General features: G+C 42.8%; 1 protein-coding gene across 2 annotated transcripts in view; it reads left to right on the plus strand.

The window, feature by feature from the left end:
* Window positions 1-1120: 1120 nt before the first annotated feature.
* Window positions 1121-26547, plus strand: part of LPCAT1 (lysophosphatidylcholine acyltransferase 1) — a 277273-nt gene continuing 251846 nt past the window's right edge. The window contains exon 1 of one of the 2 annotated variants that reach the window (XM_073630841.1): window positions 1121-1609. In XM_073630841.1, coding sequence (XP_073486942.1) covers window positions 1502-1609 — 108 coding nt within the window. In that variant the 5' untranslated portion in view covers window positions 1121-1501. Of the gene's footprint in view, window positions 1610-4758; window positions 4869-26547 lie in introns of those variants that run through there. The other variant, XM_073630842.1, reaches the window with a different exon arrangement.

Here is a 26547-nt window from a genome sequence, read left to right on the forward strand (position 1 = left end):
ACACAACTGCCGCTCACTGGATATTTTCTCTTTTTCAGACCATTCTCTGTAAATCCTAGAGATGGTTGCGTGTGAAAATCCCAGTAGATCAGCAGCCGTCTGGCACCAACAACCATGCTGCGTTCAAAGTCACTTAAATCCCTTTCTTCCCTATTCTGACGCTCGGATTGAACTTCAGCAAGTCATCTTCACCATGTCTAGATGCCTAAATGCATTGAGTGGCTGCCATGTGATTGGCTGATTAGCAATTTGTGTTACCAAGCAATTCAAAAGGTGTATCTAATACATACCTCCCAACATTTTGAGATGGGAATGGGGGACACCTAGTTGCAAATGTATGTAGGCATAGGACACACCCCCTGCCACACCCCCTTAAAGGAGAATTAACCAAAAAAAAGGTTAATTTAATCACAAGGGTATTTTTTTACCACTATTATTCCTTTATATTGGCTTCTAAAATTTACAAATGCAGCAATTTAGAAATTAGATGACAGGTTTAGCACTGTGAAACACTTTTTGAATGATAAATAGTGCATTTTATATACAGCTTTATAGATCAGACCAAAATGAGGGACAAATGAGGAGGAAAGAGGGACAGAGGGACATTGCTCCAAATCAGGGACAGTTGACAGCTATGCTAATAAAGTGGCCGGTGAGCGTGGTCCTTTGAGGATGACGTCTAAGCGCTTGGTGTCACTAGACGCGTTTACAAGCAACAAGCGTTTTTTTTTCTGCCAAAACACGCTAGGGTGGAAGGTGTTAAGCAGAGATGGGCAAACGTGGGCAGGAGGCCTGAAAGGTGTTCTGAATGCCAAGCACAGCGGTTTAGGCACCAACCTGAATTTAGCCTCAAAAAGAAAACTAAGGCAGCCACCACACTTTATAAACTACAGTATGGGTTTCATAGGAGACTTTTATCAGAGGACCAGCCCCCAGCAGGTGCAGGGAAGGCAGAGCTCCCTGATGACACAATGTAGAGCTAGGCTCGGGCTGTCTGTGAGGAGAAGGGGGCGCAGGCTCCGCCCCTCACACGTGTCTCCTCCCCCTTGTATACCGGAGGATGGGAGGGGGGAAGGTAGCGCATCATCTGGCAGCTTCCTCCTCGTACACCCTTTGCGGGCCGGTGCAGACAGCGGCTCCTCCTCCTCGTCCAGGGCTCCTCCTCCTCCAGGTCTCCTCACCATCCACCGGAGACGTGTCTTGTCAGTTCCCCTCACATCCTCCGTAGCTTTCGCTTTGTGTGTGACTTCCCTGGCCGCCCGGCTAATCGGCGCTAAGCATCCCCCGGCCTCGCAGCTCCCTCCTCCCCTCCCTGTGGACACCTCCGGATTAGAACCCCCCACCCGCCCGCCTTGTCGGGAGGAACAGGAAGGGGGGATAGATCTCGTCTCCCTCCATCAGAGCTCAGCAAGGAGCACAGCTCCATCCGCCGGGAACTTCTGGCCTCTTGGATTGCTTGCATTCTCCGTCAGTCCACCATCATTGTTATCCATTGATCGGCATGAGGCTGGTGAGGAACAAGGGAGCTGGTCGGGAGAAGGAGCTGGCCAGGCCGGTCAGGAACCCCTTTGTGCATGACCTGCGCTTCACCCCGCTACAGAAAGCCAAAGTAGGTGCTCGGTGTGTGTGTGTATGTGTGGTCTGTGTATGAGAGCACCCTTCATCATCCTCATCACCCTCATCATCATCACAGCTTGGCAGATCCCTACCACACCATGGCTGGGGATGTCAGCTGTCAGGTCCAGGAGGACTCCACATCCCTCCACATCATCTTCTCCAAAACAGGGCTCACTATTTACCATGGATCTCATCACAACCTGTGCCATAGGACGGCCCTTCTCAACCTTTTACCCCAGTGCCATCCCTGAAATCAGTGCCAGGTCACCCCCTGCTAATAGCACTGAGAAGAATCCCATCCAGTAGTGGTCCATAGGAAGGATGTTTCTACCTTACGGTGGTGGTCCATAGGAAGGGAGTCCCGTTCCCCCTCCTTATGGCCTTATGGTGGTACGTAGGAATGGTGTCATCCCCCCCATGTTGGTGGTCCATAGGAAGAATGTTTACCCCAGTGCCATGCCTGAAATCAGTCCTGGTTGTCAGGGGACCACCTGCTAATAGCACTGAGAAGAATGCCACCCATCCAGTAGTGGTCCATAGAAAGGATGTTTCCACCTTACGGTGGTGGTCCTTAGGAAGGGAGTCCCATCACCCCCCCCCCTTATGTTGGTGGTCCATAGGAAGAACGTTTACCCCAGTGCCATCCCTGAAATCAGTCCTGGTTGTCAGGGGACCACCTGCTAATAGCACTGAGAAGAATGCCACCCATCCAATAGTGGTCCATAGAAAGGATGTTTCCACCTTACGGTGGTGGTCCTTAGGAAGGGAGTCCCATCACCCCCCCCCCTTATGTTGGTGGTCCATAGGAAGAACGTTTACCCCAGTGCCATCCCTGAAATCAGTCCTGGTTGTCAGGTGACCCCCTGCTAATAGCAGTGAGAAGAATGCCACCCATCCAGTAGTGGTCCATAGAAAGGATGTTTCCACCTTATGGTGATGGTCCGTAGGAAGGGGGTCCCGTCCCCCCTCCTTATGGTGGCAGTACATAGGAATGGTGTCTCCCCCCCCACGATTGTGGTCCATAGGAAGGGTGTTTACCCCAGTGGTATCAGGGTCTCAAAATAACAACTTTTTTTTTTTTTTTTTTTATCGGGGGGTAGTGGGAAGAATGCCATACATGCAGTAGTGGTCCATAGGAAGAATGTTTCCCCCTTACAGTGGTGGTCATTCTTCCTATGGGCCATGACAGTAAGCAGAGGGGGCATTCTTCCTGTGGGCCATGACGGTAAGCAGGGGGGCCATTCTTCCTATGGGATGACGGTAAGCAGAGGGGCCATAATGGTAAGTAGAGGCATTTTTTCTATGGGGGGCCATGATGGGAAGCGGCGGGGACATACTGCCTATGGGCCATAATGGGAAGCAGGGGGGGCATTCTTCTTATGGGCCATGATGGGAAGCAGAGGGGGCATTCTTCTTATGGGCCATGATGGGAAGCAGAGGGGGCATTCTTTTTATGGGCCATGATGGGAAGCAGAGGGGCCATTCTTCCTTTGAGCCATGATGGTAAGTAGAGGGGGCATTTTTCCTATGGCCATGATGGGAAGCGGCGGGGACATTCTCCCTATGGGCCATGATGGTAAGCGGCGGGGACATTCTCCCTATGGGCCATGATGGTAAGCAGAGGGGGCATTCTTCCTATGGGTGAAGATGGTAATCAGCGTGACATTCTTCCTATAGGCCATAAAGGTAAGCAGAGGGGACATTCTTTCTACAAAGCACCATGGTAAGCAAGGTGGGAGGGCGTTCTTCCTACAGGAGCACCATGGTAAAAGGGGTGACATTCTTCCTATGGGCCATGATGGGAAGCAGAGGGGGCATTCTTCTTATGGGCCATGATGGGAAGCAGAGGGGGCATTTTTCCAATGGGCCTTGATGGTAAGCATGTCTCCCCCCCCTCCCCTTTCCCTCTTACAGTGATGACCCATAGGAAGGATGTTTCCCCCTTACAGTGGTGGTCTGTAGTAAGGGTGCCCCTCCCCTCTTATGGTGACAGTTTGTAGGAAAGGAAGGGTATGCACCCCCCTTACAGTGGCAGTCCATGGAAAGCATTCCCCCCCACCTTATGGTGGCAGTCCGTGGGAAGGTGTGTTGTTCTCCCCCCCCCCCCCCCGTTACGGTGGTGGTCCATAAGAAGAATGCCCCTCTGCTTACTATCATGGCCCATAGGAAGAATGCCCCCTCTGCTTACCATGGTGGTACAATACATTTATTTAAAAGTAAACTGAAGGTTCACTTCAAAAGTCAGCAGCTACAGTATATATAGCTGCTGGCTTTTGATTTTTTTTATACACCGGGGGGAAACTCTTTAAGGAACTCCTGGCATCCTCTGGAGGAACTCTGGTTGAGAATGGCTGCCATAGAAGGTCATTAGAAAGCAACTTGTATGAATTGATTATGAGATTTGGTTGTGGCTATGGGTTATATGGGCTACAACATTTTGCTCACCATCATTATTCTCTGCCCTGTCTTATTAAAGATTCCCATAGGTGCTCATTTAGGTGTATTTTTAAACCTGTTTTCATGCATTTTGCTCATGTGTTGCTGTGAATTTTGTGTTATTGCATGTGCGTTGAAGCGAATTTGCACTTTGCCTGAACTAGGTAAAGTAACAGCTTTGCGTGATAGCAGGCCAAACAAGGAGTCTATGCTTAAAGTACATGTAAACCCCATCACTAAAACCTCATAAAGTCATTCTCAATATTTTTCAATTCACAGATTTAATTATTAAAACAACATCTGGTGATAATATCATAAAGGTCTTGTTCGGGCCTTTCTGTTACAGGGTGACAACGTTCTGTCCTTGTCCCTAGTTTTTCTGTGTTGTCACCCTGTCACATTTTCCAGTGGAAACTGTAAGCAGCTATGCTGATGCATATTTCACAAACCTGTTCCACTGTTGTCACCATCAGCAGCATTATTATGCAACAAAGCAAAGATGAGAAGTATTTCTTAAATAAAAAACAAAACAAAACATGGCAATGAAAACAGAAGGTGGTAGAGTTAGTGTTTAGATGTACTTTAACCTTTTTCATGCTCTGTAACCATCCCACTATGCTGATGTGCTCCCTGAAAATTCCTGTGCAAGTTTCAGCGTTCACAAAAAAATCTGAAATTGCTGAGCTGTGCATGCTTCCCCATCCAACATGACAGTGCCCAGGCATATGGTGCTGCACTGTGGTAGGTAGGGGGAGTGTCATATAGTCCTTCATACCTGGAAGTACCTAATCTCTGGCAAGCTGAGCACAGGAAAGGTAAGTATTAACTCTTGATGCATTTTATCAAACCTACCTGTCGCCTTGCTCAACTCGCACAAAGTTTGATTTCCTTGAAATGCATTGTTTATTTTCCATATTGTATTTCTAGCCCTCTCTTTGGATACTTTATTTAAAATACAAGTAAACCTTTTTCTTTAATGCCACTCAGAGTATAGAGCTATACTGTTTTCAGTGGTAAAGAGCTTTCGATGTCCTTTAGTTGCTGGAAAGCACCTCTAAAGTGCAGACATGTAGAGCTGGGCATACGCCTTATAATCTGATTGTATACAACCACTTTAACACTAAGATTGTACAATCGCCTTATAAAACCAACCCATTCAGTTTAAAATAGAAATGAAAGGCAAACATTTGTGTATAGATATTAAAAAACATCATCAATACTCCCCCCCCCCCCCCCCTTTTTTAAGTAATCACATTGTCTCTCTCTCTCTTTGCTGCATAAGAGCTGGGGGGGGGGGGGGGGGGGGGAGAGGCAGCAGCACACTGATTTTCCCAGTGAATGGCTGTGCAGGGGAAGGGGGGTGTCAGGATAAGTCTGATCATTGGAAGAGAGCAGGCTGAGTTCACAGCATAGCTAGAGAACTGACTACGCTGTGCTCTCCTGCTTAGTGTGGTCAGTTAAAAAAAAAGTAAAGCAAAGGGACTGGCAGGATCACCAAGGATTTTGCACAAAGGAAGCAATACAAAGAGAACAGGCGTTCTCGTACATACAAGTACATGGTACAGCAGTCGCATATCAGGAATATGAAATGTTAGGGTAACAAACACTTTAAGCTGGTTATAAACTATACAATATGATTGTACAATCTCATTTAACCACTTCCGGACCGCCCACCGTGTATATATGTTGCTACTTTGATGTTAAATACCATTGTTATGGCAGCAGATATTGGTATCTGCTGTTACCATATACCATACCATATCTGCTGTTATGGCAGCAGATATGGTATTTTTATTCACGGCGGGCGGTCTGCTTTGATATCAAAGTGGTTTTCTTGGTGGATTTTCCGCAAGATCACTTTTATCGGCAACAAGAGGGCTGTCGGTAGCGGCGGAGACGATACGGTTCTTTCCCCTGAGAGACAGGAAGTCGAGTGAGGGAATGATGTGCCACCACTCGACTCCATGCCATTGGATGACGGAAGCAACGTCAAACGGCCTTAAAGGGACAATTTTCTTTTTATTATTTATTGCTTTTACGTGTGAATCTAAGATCTGAGGTTTTTTTGACCCCAGATCACACATTAAAGAGATCCTGTGATGTTTTTTTCTAATACAAGGCATGTTTACATTCTTTGTAATAGGAATAAAAGTGATCCCAAAATTTGTTTTTTAAAGAGACAGTGTAAAAAATAAAAATAAAAAATAAAATAAATTTTAAAGCACCCTGTTCCTTCATGCTCGTGTGCAGAAGCCAACGCATATGTAAGTCACGCACGCATATGTAAACGGTATGCAAACCACCCATGTGAGTTATCACTGCAATTGTTAGAGCGAGAGCAATAATTCTAGCAAAAGACTTCTGTAACTCTAACCATTCCACGAGCGGACGCGATTTTGAAGCATGATTGACATGTTGGGTATCAATTTTCTCGGCGTAACATTATCTTTCACAATATGGGTTAAGTTTACTAATTCCTTTTTTTTTTTTTTTTTTTTTTTTTATTCAAAAAAGTGTATTTTTTTTTCCCAAAAAATTTTGTTTGTAAGACCGCTAAGAAAATACGGTCTGACATAAAGTATTGCAACAACCATTTTATTCTCTGAAAAAAATATTTAATGTTTGGGGTTCTAAGCAATTTTCTAGCAAAAAATACAGGATTTTAACTTGTAAACACCAAGTGTAAAAAAATGGGCTTGGTCCTTTAAGCCCTGTTCACATTTTGCAATTCGGGATTGCAGGCAGAATCACCATTTTGGAACCCCAAACACAATGCGTTTCTTTCGCGATTGTCATGCGTCAATTTATATTGCACAACAAACCTTGCCTTTACGAATCAAGTGAAGCTTGTAGCCCGAAAAGAAGCTACTGCTCCTTTTTGGACATAGGGCAGTGCATTCAAGTAAATAAGCTGGCCCTATGCAACTCGCAAAATGGCGTGGGAATCGCTCTTTGAAATGTGCATAGCTGGAATGCTGCTTCCTGCTATGCGATATGTGAACGGGGGCCTCATGTTTTACTTAAACTAGTAATAGGAGGAAACTCCTAAAAAATCTATTTAGTTTGCATTAGAGCTGTACGATTAATCGTTAAATCACACGATCTTAAAGTGTTAAGGCAAAAGTGTAAATCACTGCCAGCCCCTCTATTATAGGCAGGCATACCACGCTATGTAAGTCTTTTATAAAAACCAGGATTGTAAATACATTTTTACTGCTAGCTTCAGGCCGGTCATGTGACTTGCGGCCACAGCTTCGATACATGGCTTTTGCAGGAGGGACTAACATCTCCCTCTGACGTCAGCCGGGGAGGTCACATGGGCGCTCAGCTTCGGATATGTAAAGCGGCCGCGAGTCACATCACCGGCCTGAAGATAGCACTAAAAATGTATTTACAATCCTTGTTTTTAGAAAAAAACTTAGTGTGGTATGCCTGGCCATAATAGAGGGGCTGGCAGTGACCATAGTAAGGTGTGTGTGTGTGTGTGTGTGGTTGTGTTTTTTTTTTTTTTTTTTAATACAATAGCGGAGACACGGAGGAGGAGGGGGTGAGAGGGAGAGAGGACAGCTGCGGATGACAGAGGGACATACGCTGACCACGGTGGTCAGGGCTCAGCAGCCCTGATTATCGTGGTCAGCGCAGGGAGGGGGATACAGGAAGTGGCAGAATCCGCCAGGTTTTTTACAGTTTAGAGTGGATTGATTACACGGAACAAGCACTGTGCTGTTTAATCTGCTTTAAGGGATATATATCTATATCTCTCTCTCTATCTATATCTCTCTCTCTATCTATATCTATCTATCTATCTATCTATCTATCTATCTATCTATCTATCTATCTATCTATCTATCTATCTATCTATCTATCTATCATAAAATCTCTATTTTGTTAACAAACACTTTAATCCGACATTTCCACGATTCAGTGCAGAGCCATTCTCTGCTGACAGCTGTCAAAAAAAAAAAAAAAAGGGAACCTGCCAAGTTTATCACAATATTGCTCATTGCTGAGATAAAAAGAAACGTATCATTTGGTTCTTTTAGATCAAAGGGATGAACTTCGGTCTGTAAATGAATGCAGTTTAACCACAAAGACTAATCCTTTTTCTGACACTTGTTGATTACTAGAAAAAAATCCTGTATTTTTTGCTAGAAAATTACTAGAAATTATTTATATATATAAATATATTTTAGCAGAGACCCTAGAGAATAAAATGGCGGTTGTTTCAATATTTTATGTCACACTGTATTTGCACAGCGGTCTTTCAAAAGCCATTTTTTGGGCAAAAAATACACTTCAATGAAGTAAAAAAACGAAAACGTAAAGTTAGCCCAATTTTTTTGTATAATGTAAAAGATGATGCAACGCTGAGAATTGTGAACTTTATTCTAAGCAAAAAAAAAAAAAAATGATTCTCGTTTTATCCAGATTCATGCAGCTCTAGTTTGTATTAAAGTATAAGCTCTCCTTTAGGAGTATGTTGCGTTATCCCCCTTTTTAGGGTGGAACATGTAACATGTTCCCACTGCTGCAACCTTCCCCTGATCTGCTGCCTCTAGTGACAGCGAGCCGGGGATCTTCTCCCCAAACTTGCTGTCACAATAAAAAAAAAAGTGGCTGTTTGGGTTTCCACCTGCCCAGCCGTGTCATTTATTCGCAGAGTTCTGTGAATGGGAAAACTACAACTACAGGGGGTCCCCGGGTTACAAACAAGTTAGGGACTATAGGTTTGTTCTTAAGTTGAATCTGTTTGTAAGTCGGAACAGGTACATTTTTTAAGTGTAGCTCCAGCCAAAAAAACTATTTTTAAGCTTTTTGGATAGCATAGGGAAGGGTTAACACCCCTGTAACATTTGTTTTGCTGTGTGTGCCCCTGTTCAGAAGATTTCACCTCACTTTCTGTCCCAATGACAATTGCATTTTGAAAATTTTGGGTTGTTGTGGAAACAAGCCTTGGTGATAAAGCATCAGTGGAGGTACCTTTTCCCCAAAATAGCTCTTACAGGAGAGAATTTCCCTTCCTAGGGGTAGATTTCCTCTTACTTCCTGTTGTCTCCCTCCGTTTGTAAGTAGGAGTCGTTTGTAAGTCGGATGTTTGTAACTAGGGGACCCCCTGTACTGTCAGCTTTTTTGGCTGTCGGCTTGTAGTTTTCAGTGAACTACTGGAGCGCCGATGGGCACTCTAGGTAGTTCATCGATGGTCCCTCTCATTGTGGTACAAGCAGACAGCTTACACTGACAGTCCATAGGAACCCTGCGTTGTACTCGCAATCTGCTGATCATGGGTGCAATGTGTTTTTTGTTTTGTTTTTTTATTTTTTTTTTAATGCAAGTTTTTTTTCTAACTGCAAAAAAGATTTGCATTTATTTAAAGTGAACTTAACCTTTAAAACATGCAGGCTTTTGCTGTACATTAGTGTATGGTAAGTCCAAAGGAGATTGCACAGTCAGATTGCGTAGTGTATCCTCAGCCTAGGTTCACTAAACACATTGAAATCTGAACATAGAAGCAGCTTTATATATACCACAACTGTGAAATATGAGGATCTCCATAGTCTAGCCAAACCGTTTATATCCAGCCTACGAGGCTGTTAACAGCACTACATACTTGTCAATAGATCTAAAGGAAATTGTACAATCCGATGGCAGTTTGTATGGTGAATTTTTAAGACTCGTCAAACACAAAACAATCTGACTGCACAAATTTAGATCTACCAAAACAATGTAGTATGTTGACTTCTTTTTTTTTTTTAATTATTATTATTATTATTATTATTATACAGGATTTATATTTATATAGCGCCAACATTTTTGTGCAGCACTTTACAACATGAGGGCAGACAGTTACAAAACAATTCAATACAGGAGAAATCAGATAATTTAGTCTTGAGTTTTTCTTCCAAAATAATATTCGGTAACTGCCAAGCATATTCCTAGGCTCTCTAGGAGGTGGCACTTTATTTTTTATTTTTACCAGTTCTCAGACAAGCGGGTAGTACAGTTTGAGATTATAAATCCAAATAGTTCAAGTTTACCTCCACTGAGATCTATGCAAATAACGCAGAGATTCAAAGTTCCTGGTCCCAGTGACTTTCAGTCCTGCATAGCCCTAATATTCCTGACATGGATGTGCAGCAGTTTTACATTAAAGCATAAGTTTGAGCAAAACTGTTTTGTAAGCTAAGGACCCATAGCCTGTTAGATTGCAGTAGTGGTACTGTATATCCATCTGCAGATACAAATCCATTTATAAGAATGGTACCTGGCATTGGCTTGTGCTTATCATTTTGGATCCTAAAAGCGGTTCTTCAGCCTAAAAAAAAAAAAAAAAAAAAAATCTGCTCTCTTTTAATAAAGGACACTTACCTGTCCAGGGATCCAGTGCTTTGCTCACACGAACAGCTTCTTTGTCGTTCTTCGTTGGCATGTTTATTGTAGGCAGCTGGCTGTGATTCCTTGCGGCTTCACATTTGGTTGCACTTTGTGAATGGTCCTGCAGCCTTTTGGGACCAGTGACATTTCCCAGAAGGTGTGGGGAGGGGTTTACAGATGAATTTCAGGTAGATCACTGTGGGTCCCCCCCCCCCCCCCCAGAGTGTTAGAAATAGAAGAGGAGGAGGAGGGGGGGGGAGGAAGGCATAAAGTGGAACTTTTAAATTCCACTTTAAGGGCTCATTTACATGGGAGCAGAGTGCCATACACCATGAAAATCAGCAGTATAAGTCTGGGAGTAACAGGTGTTTGCGCACAGCCACCTGTACAAATCAATGACCGTCTGCGAGTGTTCGCTAGTAGCCGCCCATCTGAACATTTACTTGCGTACAGACAAGAACGAGCGGCCTGGGGGACACATTACAGGCAGCTGAACGTAAATACTTGTCGCTCCCAGTCACTGGGATACAGTCATTTTTTTATAGTGTCACTTAGAGCTACATGATTAATCGTTAAAGACTCAAGAACGCGATCTTAACACAGCATTTTCCTGATTCAGTGCAGAGTTCTCTGCTGACAGCTGTCGAAAAAAAAAAAACAAGAAAGCAGGCAGCCTGCCAAAAAGGAGATAAAGAGAAATATTGTATCTTCTGTTCTTAGATCAAAGGAATTTAAGTGGTCTGTAAATGTGGTCAGTTTAACCACTTAAAGGCTAATCCTTTTTCTGACACTTGTTGATTACTAGAGAAAATCCTGTATTTTTTGCTAGAAAACTATTTGGAACCCCCAAACGTTTGTATATTAACGCAGGGACCCAAGAGAAGAAAATGGTGGTCGTTGCAATATTTCATGTTGCACTGTATTTGCGCAGAGGTCTTTCAAACGCAGTTTTTAAAAAAAAAAAAAAAAAAACTGTAATGAATTAATAATCAAAACCGTAAAGTTAGCCCAATTTTTTTGTATAATGTGAAAGATTATGTTACGCCATGAGAGAATCGTGAGCTAAGCAAAAAAAAATGTGATTCTCATTTTGGCCAGAATCGTGCAGATCTAGTGTCACTGTACCTGTGTGAATGAACCCTAAGCGTCCCGTTCTCTGCAATGGAACCGTTCGTCGCTCCGACTTAGAAAAAGGTTCCTGTATGACTTTGGGGGCGACTTGCATTGACTTCTGTACAGAAGTCGTTTTGCGAGTCGCCGCTGAGTCGTGTCCTGGGTCGCCTGAGGCAGTCCCGCTGTTAGTTGTGCTGCCTCAGTGTGAACCGACCTTTAAAGTTTGGCAGTTTTAGAGAAGAGTGTATTCTTAACCTGCCTTCTCCATATAAATGTGACACAATATTGTTTATATAAAGAAAGTGCTTGATGGTGGTTTTTCTTTTTTTAATGATTAAACCAACACGTTAGAAGCAATTTGTTTACAAACATTATTTCCAATAATTGTGGTCAGATATTCAGACTTTACCCATTGTAGCATCTTTGTATAGCTTCTCCCAGCTGGTGGGCACCAACCAGCATCTGTTCTTGTCCCCGCTCAGCAGCCATGCTCTGTAATTGGCAAGCTCTGTTTCTTTAGAAACAACCCCTGTATTCTGCGTGGTCTCTACTGGGAACTAAAAATAAATAACCTGCTTCAATGAGACCCCATGTCATTGTATGGGCTCATTTTAGTGTCTTCCAACTGTAGGTGTGATTGTGTCTCCTAATTATTCTGCCTACAATATCTGTTGACTCAATGAATGTATGGAGCGCACCAGGGTTGTGAATACTAACTACTTTTGTTACATCTGATGGAGTGGCACAAAACAGCCGTATTGTCTGCAATATTTAAAGTAAGGCTCTGTTTCCACTAGTGCGACTTTTCATGCGACTTGGGACTGAAAAGTCGCATGACAAATTGTTTCCCATGATTTCCAATGAGTACCGTTCATATCTGTGCGACTTCAAGTCGCAGCGACTTCAAAGTCCCTGCACTACTTTGGTCCCACTTTGATGCGACTTGAGGTCCATAGATACAGGCATTGCTTCAAATCGCGGTAAAATCGCGGCAAAATCGCGCGACTTTGGGGACGCACTAGTGGAAACATAGCCTTAATGTGTCATGCGAGTAATATGGGGGTTGTCATTGCTGATCTCTCTTTGAGAATTCTACAACATTCACTAATAAAAGTGGGTGATGTGCTCACTTGTTCTGGGCTTGTGCCTCAGAATGCATTGAAACCAGAGGATCAGCATGAAAGCCAGTCAAAGAACATCTTACAGCTGATCTCTGGGAATTAGGCAAAATGTACCCTTGTGGTGCCCCCCACACTGCAATGGTTGTTAAGTGCCCTATATAGAAAAGACACAATTTGTTGTGCTGAGATTATGTAAATTTGAATCAACAGTTAATTACTTAATAAATTATAAAATATAAAAGCAGCTAACACAATATGCAAGGTTTTGCACAGTAATTAATATGGTAGATGGTGTAGCGCTAAAAATAAAACAGAACTTTTCAATGCTTAAATGAATTGGATTAGAACATTAGAGAGGTTGCTGAAAAATAACTATGCCTGTGTTATCAACCTGAGGGTAAGAGGCAGTGTGTTTGGGTGATGGTGGCGGTGTCCTTGCAAGTGGATTTCACCAGATTTTTTACTGTTATTTCAGATCTTTATGGAGTTTTAAAATGATGTTCTAATCCAATTCATTTAAGCATTGAAAGTTCATTATTCAGTTTTATATTTAGCGCTACACCATCTACCATATTAAGTGCTCTATATGTCCAGGGGTGCTGGGTGCCAGCAGGCTCCCTCAATCCATGCAACCAGGACAGCAATGCCTGGCGCTCCTGCCAGTGGTCACAATTGAGCCAAGGAAATGCCCAAATTCCCTCCTTTTCCATGCCCACAAACCAGCTAAACACAATGGGGAAGGGTTATTACATGTAGAATAATTGAGGCTTCACCTCCCTCTTATTCTAAGACACAGGCTGGAGGAGCATGCTGCAGCTTGTGACTGGCAGAAATCCACTCACACCATGTTATTGCCAAAAATGTAAGGCATGTTCCATGTTCATACAGGTATTTTTAACCCCTGTAGACCTGAAACACCATCGGAATATTCAGTGTGATAGGCGAAGCTATTCATTCAGTCAGTGTCTGGCTGATTCACTGTGAAGTCACATCACCCTTCCCATTGTGTGCTATGAAGTTCCCCCAGGGATATTTGTACACCCGTTGTTTATGCATGAATGAGGCATTTCCTCCTAACGTTTTTTTTTTTCTAAACTCTTGACATTTCTTCTATATGCCATGCTAGTTAATTATCTGGCCATTGAAATGTATCTGCGGATCCCATATATGATAGTAATACTAACAACCTGTCAGTGCGTTGAAGGCTTGCCTAATTTACACAGATATATTGCACCGCTAAGTAAATTTGCTTTGCTTTGATATGCAAACCAAATAGGAAACACAGTTGTAAAATGTGCCGACGTGGTCTTTCACTTTTTAAGAATAGACTTCTTTTGGGAATTTAAAAAGCAATATTATTAAAAAGCAGTTCTGGTTAAAGTGCAGAATTTTGAGTTTGGTGATGAGCATTCATTTGGCAGATGTAAACAAAAGACTGTGAGAATAGAAATACAGGAACTGCCATTGCTGACTTTGTGAATATGCGTGCTATGTCTTTGCTTTACTGCTTGGTGAGTTGTAACATGAAATGAATGCGTGCACGTGATGTGTTACCCGCACAAGGAAAAAAAAAACAAAACAATGACAGCTGCTATGTATCCGTCCTGATAGTTTCAGGATAGGTAACCTTTTAATTTTTTTTTGTTTTTAACCCACTGATTATAATGGTTTCCCAAAACAGTTGCATTCAAGGCATGCCGTGAATGATAACTGTTAAAACAGTTGTAAATGTTCAATTTTTCTCTAAAATATTACACATGGTATACTTTAATGACCTGTGCAAGGGAATTGCACAGAGCGGCCCAGAACACCCTCTTCTGGGGTACCCTGCCAAGGCTCTCCGTTCCTCCTGAACTGTGTCTGCCATCATAGCAAACTGCTTGCTATGAGGACAGACATGCGGGCTCGCTCCCGAGCTGGGCTGTGTGTGTCTATAGACAGAGTATTGCTCGGCCCCTCCCCCTCCCCATGCTCTCTGCTCACAGGATTTGATTAAGAGCAGCAGGAGTCAGTGGCTCCCGCTGTTGTCTCTCTGTCCTGTGGATGCAGGGAGCCACTACAGACAGGCACAGCGTTGGATAGAGTGAGGACTCCAGGCTCGTGGGGGGCTATGCTGCTAGTGGGACATTTTCTACCTTAATGCAGGGAATTCATTAAGGTAAAACATTTCTTGGCTGTAGGCCTGGTTCACACCTATGCAGGTTGTGGTTGATGCCTTTTCCGGGTGCGTTTTGCTGTTTTTTTTTTTTTCTCACACGAGTTTTTTTGGGAGGTGTCTTGTCTTTCAGGTGAAAACAGCAAAAACGCAAGCCCTGTGTTTTTGATGCGTTTCCATTGAAGTCTTTAGGACCAAAAATGTAACCTGCTGCGGGAAAAAAAGTCCCTGAGCCTTTCCAAAAAATGCACCGGTGGAAAGAGCACAGATGTGAATATGACCCATAGGAAACCATGTTAAATGGACTGTAGTGCGTTTATGCGAAACGAATCATACTGAAAAACGCATAGGTGTGACCCAGGCCTTAGAGCCACTTTAAGCCTCTTGCGCACAAGGCATCTAGCTCCTGTTAGTGCAATTCCAGTGTTTTAGTGTGCTTAGGAGGCACAGGTGCAGCATCCATACCTGCAGCCTCCCAGTCTATAGCGGGCTGAAATATGCTGCGGTTGGATGAGGTTGAATGATGTGCCGAGTGCTACTCATGTTTATGGCCCTGTACATTCAGAGACAAATGCGAAATAAAACGCTGCAATTGCACTCACATGGGCTAGACTCCGTTTGCAAGGGGCCTTTATAGTTGTTGGTGTTAGCTCTTCATCGACTCCTGTGCATCATAAAGATAACTGCAGATCACAGGCTAAGCCTGGCCATATATTATACAATCTTCTTGTACAACTTTCCTCTAGATTTACCAAAACCATATAATATGAGATCAAACCTAAACACTTTCAATTTGTATGCAATCAGGCAGGCCCTTGCACCACATAGTTGAAGGTAAATCTAAGGAAAACTGAATAAGAAAATTTGTATGGTGCATACACTAGTAGAAATGCATTTACATATTTTTTTTTTTTTTTTCGTTTTAATAGTGGGGTCAAACCAATGCTCCTTTTCTACCACAGTGATAAGAAAGTTTGAAGGAGCGGGATGGAAACTGTTTCTTGAATGAACAAATTTGCAGCCATGAATATGGTTTTTGATCAGGAATTTACATTCATTCCAAATTCGAATGTTGAAATCAAACAAAGTTTTGAAGTACTTTTAGAACGACATTTATCCAGTCATCGAACATGCATAGAGTTTTTAAACAAATGTTTATACAAAAACCTACTAGTGTACGGGCAATTTTAGATGTCAACTTTCTTTGCTATAAAAGGATAGGAGGGTTCGTTCTGCTATAATAATAGTTTGCACCTAACCTCTTCCGTTTTTAATTCTGCCTGAGATGTTTTATTCGACCTGTCCTTTTGATTGGTGTGTTTTTATATTGGTTGCTGGATAATGTTGTTGACCTTACTTATAATTGTCTCAGGCCAGTATTTTCAAGGCCTAGCTATAGATTTGTGTGTTTGTACATTTTTTTTTCTATGGTAAAATCCAATAAAGATGTATTTAAAAAAAAAAAAAAAGTTTTACTGTACATCCACCCATGTCTGAGTCTGCTTGAGACCACAAATGAAGGTGGAAAAGATGTGTTCTTTTTCTGTATTTGCAGACCAGAATGAGATGAATTGAGTGAACACCAGTGCAAAAGAATGCACATCTGACCACGTCTGCCTGCCTATAGATTTAAACCTTGAGTATAGCCTCACATAGTATTAAGTTGATAACGATAAAGAAGTACCATCGTCCAGAATGACGTGTATGTTTGGGGGGGGGTAAAGATGTGGCGGTAGTTGCTGAGGCTATCCCATACACATAGGTACGCGAAGGAATTTAAATGGACTTTCTCGGTACTGATATAGCCACAAATTGATTAAAAATACAAAATTTTATTCTGTAACAATATAACAACAATGTATACAGAGACAATTTGTAAAATAGTACACTATAACCACACGGGAACTAACTCATAGCAGGTTTCCCCCGTACAGTTTCTGTTCAGGTGGGGTGTAAATATTCCTCTACCAGTTTCGCGGTAAAACAGCTTCTTCAGGAGTATGAAATGGTCTATAAGGAAACAGTATATTAAAGAAAATATACAAAGGAATATACAAATTGTACAAAAAGATCATTCACAAGGCATAGTTATAGTAAAATAGATACAGAAAGATATGCTCACCCAAATGGACCAGGCACGGCTAGCAACGGATTCCCACAGATCCCCCCCCCCCCCCCCCCAGCGGACAAGGGGGAGTGCAAAAAACATCACTAATTGGAATTAATAATTGAATCGAATCATGAAGCTATGAGTAAGCATCAGTAGATGTGAAACGTGTTAGCTGTCATTCCTGCACTTTCAATCTCTGATGTAACCCACGTTTGATTTTCATATTTTTGCTACAATAAAGATGTTTGATTTTTCACTGAGTGCGGCCGTCCAGGTTCATCTTTTTCTCACTTATCCTACCATGCAGAGCCAGCACCTGTGAGACTGAGTAGGGCGGGAGCTCACAATCAGGTGTGGAGGCCCTGGGAGCGGCATTTTCTCCTGCTTCAACTATGTAGTACAAGGGCCTGCCTGACTGCATAGAAAGTGTTTAGGTCTGACCTCAATTTTTATAGTTTTGGTAAATCTAAAGGAAAGTTGTACAAGAAAATTGTATAATGTATGGCCAGGCTTAAGCCCCATACACACTATTAGATTTTCTGCAGATTTTTGTCTTCAGATTTACCAAAACTATGTAGTGCAAGGGCCTGCCTGATTGCATACAAATTGAAAATCTTAAGGTTTGACCTCATATTATATGGTTTTGGTAAATCTGAAGACAAAAATCTGCAGAAAATCTAATAGTGTGTATGGAGTTTGTCTTAGAACTGACTGGGGACAGCTGAAGCTTCAGACCAATGCTGCCAACACGTTCTGTAGGTGAATATGTAGGTTTTTTTTTCTTTTTTTTTTAATTCTCGCACTCCTCCTTTAAGATATTATCATAAGTTATCGATCGCCTCTCTATTTTTCACCATGTAATATCATAATCTGATCAATCGAAATCCAACTGTATTCATAAACAAAGTATCTCAGCGCTGCTGATCGATGTGAAACAGTGTATACTTTTCCATCCCGACCAATTGGCTCAGTTTACTCAAATTCAATTCTTAGACGGCAGAGTAGTTATATGTAGCTTAATTGATTGTGATCATTTTGTTTCAATCGCATAATTAAAGTAACCTTAAATGTTACCTTTTCCTTTAAAGTAACAAACCTATTATACTTGCCTGCTCTGTGTAATGGTTCTGCACAGAGCAGCCCCGAACCCCCACCGGCGGTCCTGTCTCCTTCATCTTTCGGCAAGTGCCCCCATAGGAAGCCACTTCACTGACACAGGGCGGCTTGGCCCCGCCCCGCCCCCTCATCACAGAATTTGATTGACAGCAGTGCGAACCAATGGCCGGGAGAGACGATCGGGCTCAGGTAAGTATAAGATGGGAAAGGGGGACACGTGCAGCACAAGGTTTTTTACCCTAATGCATGGAATGCATTAAGGTAAAAAACCTTAAGGCTTTACAACCACTAGGGAAAACCTTTTTTTTGTTTTGGACAGAGTGGAGAGAGATTAGAACACTTGTCAGTTTTTATAGCGGTCTGTACCCATTAGGGAGATTAGCCCTCTCTTTGTCCTGTTTACCATTATAATTTGAAAGTAAAAGAAAACCCCAAGTTTTGGGTTGTCCCCAGAAAAGTACTAGAAGGGACCTCTTCCAATGGGAACACTAGTTCTTGTGATCTGGAGGTCCCCAAGGAATTCCCTTAATTTTAAGGTATTCCCTCTCACTTCCTGTTTTGGATATGGGACAGGAAGTGAAGGGGAAATCTCCCCAATGGGACACAGATGGCGGAACAAAATCTGACAGTGGTTATAACCCAACCTTGCTCTTTGCAAAATGGGGGTGAAAAAAAAGTTTTGCCTAAGGTTCTACTTTAAATTTGAAGCCTGCATACCCGCCCATAAGAGAAGCATCCCCAGCCTTGCTTTCTCCTCAGAGAGGAGAAAAAGATACTATGTATCTTTTGTGGAGGCTTTTCAAAAGAGAAGCTAGTTTTGGCCCCTTTTCACACTTGTGCCACTTTTCCTGTGACTTTGGACATCAGAGTCGCATGATAAGTCGTACCCTATGATTCCCAATGATAACCATTCATATCTGTACAACTTCAAGTCGCACTGACTTCAAAGTAGTCCCTGTACTACTTTGGTCCGACTTTGATGCGAGTCGAGGTCCATAGACCTCAAGTTTTACACAGGCATTCCCTGAAATTGTGGCAAAGTCGCGGCTGCAAAATCACGCAACTTTCAAGTCGCTGCAGTGTGAAAGGGGCCTAAAAGAAAAAACGTGTCTATACTGCATTTGAACACCTACAGACCTACAGTACATCTGCTTATGTCCAAATGAGCTGAGATGCATACACTTCCACATGTCGGCTCCATTGAATACACACATTACTTTTAGATTGTAAGCTTTCATGAGCAGGGCCCTCCTAACCCTCTTGAATTATGTTGAAACTATACTGTCTCCCTTTATTTTGTAAAATGCTGTGTAAACTGTTGGCGCTATATAAAAATATTGATGTTTACATCTCCCCCTGAATGAGTTGGGTCCCTTTCATGCGACAAGCCCACTCGGATCTGCCTGTCCATTTTTCAGGCGGATCTGAGCAGCCATCTATTGACTCCTATGGGCAGGCGGATGTCAGTGGAGATGTGTCCTCTGACACCCATCTGCCATCTGATCCGCTCAAGACAGATGTATGGAGATACGTCTGCCATCCGTCTTATTGGATCGGATGAGATCTAATAAAAAGGACATGCTGTCCGTTTTCGTCTGATCTCCCCATAGAGATCATGGGGGCTGTGACAAGCCACTCAGTGAGCAGAGATTGACCTGTCATCCGCCTGCTCAGCAGAGAACTACGGAGCGATCCCTTGCTGAGCTGGCGGACTCCGCTGAGCGCATCCACCTCATGTGACAGGGGCCTTATTCATGCTATGGCTGCTCATGTGTAGATCTTTAGTCAATCTGAATTTATTCTGTGCATGCTCTGCTATGGCATAAATGACTTAATCTAAAGGAGATGTAAATATCAATCGTGTATAATCAGTGGAGGCAGTGCATGCGCAGAATGACCTTGGTTTTCACTAATTGCGTACCTGCGTCGCTGCTGTTTACTAACGATTGAGGTTTACACATCGGCTCTGAGCAGTGGGGGTGGCACATGTCCATTAACGGTGTGCTCATGTAAATGGTCACACAAACCTTTACGTGTGGACAGTATAACATACTGTATGGTCCAATTCTGGTTTGGATTATGCAACTAAACGTGTGAATGGACCTATAATGTACAAAGCTGAAGCTTCAGATCTGTATAAAATGATGCATGTGAACACAGCAAATTTGTACGCTCGTGTGCATGAGCCCTTAGTGCACACATATGTGGCATCCCCATACAGGTCAGGGGTGGGAGAATTTTATTTTGGATTGTTTCTGGTTGGTCATGATAATAGCAAGAAATGTATAGCTTGTCTAAACAAATCAAGGTATAGTTCACCAGAATATCTGCTTGCCGACCGCCTCACATATGAGTACGGCGGCAGAGCGGTTCTCCTGTTCAGGATCATGTAACTAGCACTTCCAGGTAGGAGGCGAGCCCGCGATCGGCACACAAGCCGATGTATGCTGGAAGACAGGACAGAGCTCTGCCTATGTAAACAAGTTCTGTCCTGCCAGCATTGATGTGCTGGTCTTAGCTTCCCTGCAAAGCAGAGTATAAAAGCCAGCACATCTCTTAGTAAAAGCACCTCACAGTACATAAACACAGGTTAGGCACACATTTAACCCTTTGATCACCCTAGATGTTAACCTCTTCCCAGCCAGTGTCATCAGTACAGTGACAGTGCATATTTTTAGCACTGATCACTATTAGTGTCACTGGTTCCCACAAAGTGTCAGTGTAAGATTGCCCGCCATACTATTTTAAGTCGGTGATCCCTGCCATTACTAGTATAAAAAATTTTTAAAAAATTTCTGGTATATATCCCATGGTTTGTAGACACTATAACGTTTTGCGTAAACCAATCAATATACGCTTATTGGGATTTTCTTTTTACCAAAAATATGTAGTGGAGTACATATCGGTCTAAATTTTTTGAAGACATTAGATTTTTTTAAAAAACATTTTTATGGAATATATTTTATAGCATAAAAAAATAAATAAAATTTTATATATATATATATATATATATATATATATATACACACACACATTTTTAAGTTTGTGGGGAAAAAAAGTATATAAATTTAATTTGTGTACAGCGTTGCATGACCACGCAATTGTTAAAGTAACGCAGTGGCAAAAAGCAAAAAATTGCATGGCCATAAAAGGGGGGTAAATCTTCCGGAGGGCAAGTGGAGTATTTGCAAATATATGTTCCCGCACAGCATTAGACCCAGCCTGTGCTGCCAAATCAATGTGCATGGGTGGACTTAAAGGGTTAAATATGGGTTTGACTTGTATATGTTTATTTTGCTGATTCTTCAAATATTTGCAGTGTGCTGTTAAACTTGTTTTTTCTGTGTAAATGTCTACTATCCCATCAATAGAATGCTTATGTAGACTTAACAAATGTGGGGGAAAAAAAAAAACCAATATGCTGGGAGAAAGTGAACTCAGGCTTTCATCTGATTTAGGGACTTGATTGAAGATTGCTAGATCAATCATAAGTTATTAGCTCAACAGTTAATACTTATCTAAACTCAAGAACATAAATGTTATGTATTGCAGTTTCCCAGTCCTGTTGGCTGCATTAGTTGTTTTTTTTTTTTTTTTTGTTTTGGACATTTTGTCTTCTATTTTTAATCCTGCCAGTAACCCTTTTTGTCCTGGGTGACAGCACTTACTGAACGGTATATAGGGGAAATCATGGTTGTCACCCTAGGCCAAGGCCAAGACTGCATTAGGCTTCATTCATTTGTATAGGTTGTCTGTACACAGCTCAGCATTACTCTAAAAAGATGAACATCTCTTCCCTCTGTATGGGGCTAAGCGTCTGTGATAATGAGGCCTAAATGCCCCCCCCCCCCTCTTTCTTTTTGACACAGAAGGATTGCCTGATAAGTCAGCACATACAGAGAGCAATGAAAGTTGCCAGCTGCAAAAGTTTCAGGGAGAATCAACATATATATATTTTTGCACTTATTGAACAGGTTTAAGACCCTTTAATGGTATGTTTATAGTGGAACTAAACCCTCATATCTATTACAGCTAAGGGAGCTGCCATCTTAGTCTCTGTTTGATCCGCAGTTGCTATTGGGCTGTACACAGGACCTCAGGCTACAGTATGTAGCGATGTGAGCTTTGTTATTGGGTACCGCATCTACTTTTGAATGGATTTATAAAACCAAAAGTGTTGTTGGACTTTTGAGGTAACCAACAATTTTTATTCATGAACATATTAAAAAATAGACCTTTAACCCCTTCCCGCCCACACTATAGCCAAAAGTCAGCTACAGTGTGGGCTTAAGTTGCCAGGAAGGCGTCCATGGACGTCCTCCCATGCTCAAAGGTCTGAGGGGCGCGCGCGGCATGCTCTGTGATCAGCGAGTCAAGGAGATTTGGCCGATCACAGATCGGAGTAAGGGGCTGATCCTGACCACTCCCCACATGATCAGCTGTCTGCCAATGACAGATGATTGCGTGATGTAAACAGAGCCGGTAATCGGCAATTTTTTCTCCAGCGTGGGGAGAAAAATATAAAACCTCATCACCGGCTACTGTCAGAGGGACATCGGTCCCCCACGCGGAGAGCCTCCGCTGCCTCATCTGTGCCACCTATTGATGCCCGTCAGTGCTGCCCATCAGTGTCGCCTACCAGTGCCACCCATCAGTTCCCATCAGTACAGCCTATCAGTGCAGCTTCATCAGTAAAGGAGAAAAATGATCTGTTTGAAAAATTTTATAACAAACTATGAAAACTTCTTTTTTTTTTTTCAAAAAATTTCGATCTTCCTTTTTTTTTTTTTTTTTTGGTGTGTGTGTGTTTAGCAAAAAATGAAAACCCCAGTGGTGATTAAATACACCCAAAAGAAAGCTCTATTTGTGTGAAAAAAATGTTATATGCGTGCAGTGTTGTATGACCGTGCATTGTCATTTAAAGTGCAACAGCACTGAAAGCTGAAAATTGGCCTGGGCAGGAAGGGGGTTTAAGTGCCCTGTAGGCAAGAGGTTAAAGCCAAGTCAATTCTTCTTGCAACTCTCACCTCAAGGTATCCCTATACAATGTATCAAATCTTTATTGTATCAGACACACATAGATGGGATGGGAACTCTAAGAGCCTTTTCACACTGGGGCGGAGCGTTAGCGCTAAATCGCTGCTAATTTTAGCGGTGCTTTTCAGCCCCTAGCAGGGCGCTTTTAACCCCGCTAGCGGCCAAATAAAGGGTTAATATCGCTTAGTTTGCGATGCCCATTGATTCCAGTGGCAGGGGTGTTGTAGGAGCAGTGTATTCACCGCTCCCGCACCGCCCGAAAGATGTTGCTTACAGGACTTTTTCTAACGTCCTGCAAGCGCACCGCTCCAGTGGGAAAGCATTTGGGCTCTCACACTGGGGCTGCAGGGGATGCGTTTTTCGGGCACTTTATAGGCGCTATTTTTAGCCCAAAAGGGCCTGAAAAATGCCCCAGTGTGAAAGGGGTCTTAAAGGGATTGTAAAGGCTTATGGTTTTTCACCTTAATGCATCCTATGCATTAAGGTGGAAAAACACCTTGAAGTCACCAGCCCCCTAGCCCCCCGTTTTACTTACCTGAGCCCCAAATTTCTGTCCGTGTATCTCCTCTCTCCACAGGTTCCCGGCCCCTGATTGGATAGATTGATAGCAGCGCAGCCATTGGCTCCCGCTGCTGTCAATCAAATCCAATGACGAGAGGGGCGGGGCCGAGTCCTGCATTCGGCCTCTATGGATGCCGAATGCTGGACTCGGGAGTGCGCCCGCAAGGTAACCTACTCTGGGGAGTGCTTCTCCTAGGGGGTTATCTGATGCAGGGAGGAGCCACAAGAGCCACCGAGGGACCCCAGAAATGGATGTTCGGGGCCACTCTGTGCAAAATGAGCTACAGTGGAGGTAAGTATGACATGTTTGTTATTTCAAAAAAATTAAAAACGATCCTTTAGTATCACGTTAAGCCTTAGGGCACTTTCACACTGAGCAGCATCAGGCGTCTGCGGTAAAGCGCTGCTATTTTCAGTGGCACTTTATCGTCATTTTTGCAGTGCTTTTCCGCCGCTAGCTTTTAACCCCCGCTAACAGCTGAAAAAGGGTTAAAAGCACCACTGCAGCGGTGCTGCCCATTGATTTCAATGGGTAGGGGCACTGTAGGAGGGGTGTATACACCCCTCCTACAGCGCCTCAAAGATGCTGCTTGCCGAACTTTTTTTTTAGCATCCTGCCAGCGCACTGCTCCAATGTGAAAGTCCTCGGGCTTTCACATTGGAGTGAAAGGAGAGGTGCTTTGCAGGTGCTATTTTTGGCGCTATAGTGCCTGTAAAGCTCCTCAGTGTGAAAGGGGTCTAACTACCTGTGATACTATAACAGATATAGGGATTCTGATTTGTGTTTCTCAATCCTGGTTCACTTCTCCAGAAGAAGAGAGAACGCTTTCAATGAATACATAGAAAATAGCCATAATTTACTTTTGTACAAATAATTCATAACATTTAATTACATACTTTAAATACTTTTTCTATTATTACTTACTACATGCTTTAAAACAAACTTTGGGGCCCGTGACCAGTTCTCAGGGTTCTCCTGGGTGAGCGAAGGGACATCACAATGACCTCACTGGAAAGAGAAGGGAACAACGTGGAGTATACAATTCCAGATGGTGTGGATGTTTCTCTATTTACTATATACATACCATACCTATTTTTTCATTTTATACCCCGTGTTTTTGCCTTCTCTTTCCATTGGGGTCCTTGTGTTTAATGGTTATGAACTTTTTGTAATGAAGTATACTGTATGTCTTATGACAGTTTTCTATGTGTTCATAGAAAATGTTCTTCCTTACTCTCCTGAAAAAGCAGGGATATACAAACTGTGGCCCTCCAGCTGTTGCAAAACTACAAGTCCCATGAAGCATAGCAAGACTCTGACAGCCACAAGCATGACACCCAGAGGCAGAGGCATGATGGGACTTGTAGTTTTGCAACAGCTTGAGGTTCAGTTTGCAAATCCCTGATCTAGAGGAATCGGGATCCCTATATCTGTTATAGTATCTGAGTTGCAGCTCTGCCATTTACTGTCATAGTCTTTAAGCCTTGTACACACGGTCAGATTATTGGACGAATTTTCGTCAGTTTTTTGTTGGATGCCAGTCTCAAATCGAAAGTGAAGAGGATACTCCGCATCAGAAAATTTTCTGATGACAGAATTCAACGCCAGAAGTGACGTAATGTGTTGAATTCTTTTGTATATGTTCTTTCATTTCTGAGCATGCATAGTCTTGCTCTTCAGATTTTTTTTTTTTTTGTCAGAAAACCATACTAATGAAAAAATCGAATGTTGTGGTCACATCAGACAAAAATTTTCAAGCCTGCACATCCAGTTTTTGTAATCGGCTGTCAAAAGCAGCATACTAACAATCAGAAAATCGGCAGATCGTTCATCGGACTAAATTTATCTTCTGATTTTCCTGACCGTGTGTATGGGCCTTAAAGTCCCATACACACTATTAGATTTTCTGCTGATTTTTGTCTTCAGATTTACCAAAACCATGTAGTGCAAGGGCCTGCCTGATTGCATACAGATTGAAACTCTTAAGGTTTGACCTCATATTATATGATTTTGGTAAATCTGAAGGCAAAAATCTGCAGAAAGTCTAAGACCCCTTTCACACTGAGGCGTTTTTCAGGCATTTGTCAGGCGCTTTAGCATTAAAAAAAGCGCCTGTAAAGCGCCTGAAAGAAGCCTCTTCTGCAATCCCAATGTGAAAGTCTGAGTGCTTTCACACTGGGGTGCTGCGCTGGCAGGGCATCAAAAAAAGTCCTGCAAGCAGTTTTTTTGCAGTGCTTTCGTATTTTTGCCACCGGGCTGAGTGCGCCAATGGACCAAGCCCTTGCACACTGCCAGCGCCCGAAAAATGCCCCAGTGTGCAAGGGGTCTTAAGCGGCGCTTTACCAGTGTTTTTCCGGCGCTGCCAGTGTGAAAGGGCTCGGGCTGTCACATTGGGATTGCAGATGAGGCTTCTTTCAGGCGCTTTTTTTTAACGCTAAAGTGCCTGAAAAATGCCCCAGTGTGAAAGGGGTCTAATAGTGTGTATGGGGTCTTAAACTGGCCATACACACATACAGGTTTTTCTTTTAGCTAGTAGGCTCAGTGGTAGAAATAAATTGAACTGGTTCCTGCATCTATGCTACATGACTCTCCTGCTGCAGCCACTATTTTCTGCCCGCTAGCTCCGGCGGCTGTCAAAATATCCGAGCAGTGCTTGAATTTGATTGGATGCAGGCATAGTTCAGTTGCCAGTTTTGTGCCTGGCTCCTTTTCATTTTACAATCAAAGAATGTTGGGTGGGAGGGTGTCGACAGGACCGCCCATAGAGCACATTTCAACCAGTTCATCTGGGTCCAGATGAAATTTGTTCTGTGTATGGCCAGCTTTAGTCTCCGTTCATACTATTGCATACCTCCCAAGTTTTTGAGATGCAAACAAGGGACACCTATTAGAAAAAGTATGTAGGCAT

This window comes from Aquarana catesbeiana, linkage group LG05 (assembly GCF_042186555.1).
Source record: "Aquarana catesbeiana isolate 2022-GZ linkage group LG05, ASM4218655v1, whole genome shotgun sequence".
Classification (NCBI taxonomy): Eukaryota; Metazoa; Chordata; class Amphibia; order Anura; family Ranidae; genus Aquarana; species Aquarana catesbeiana.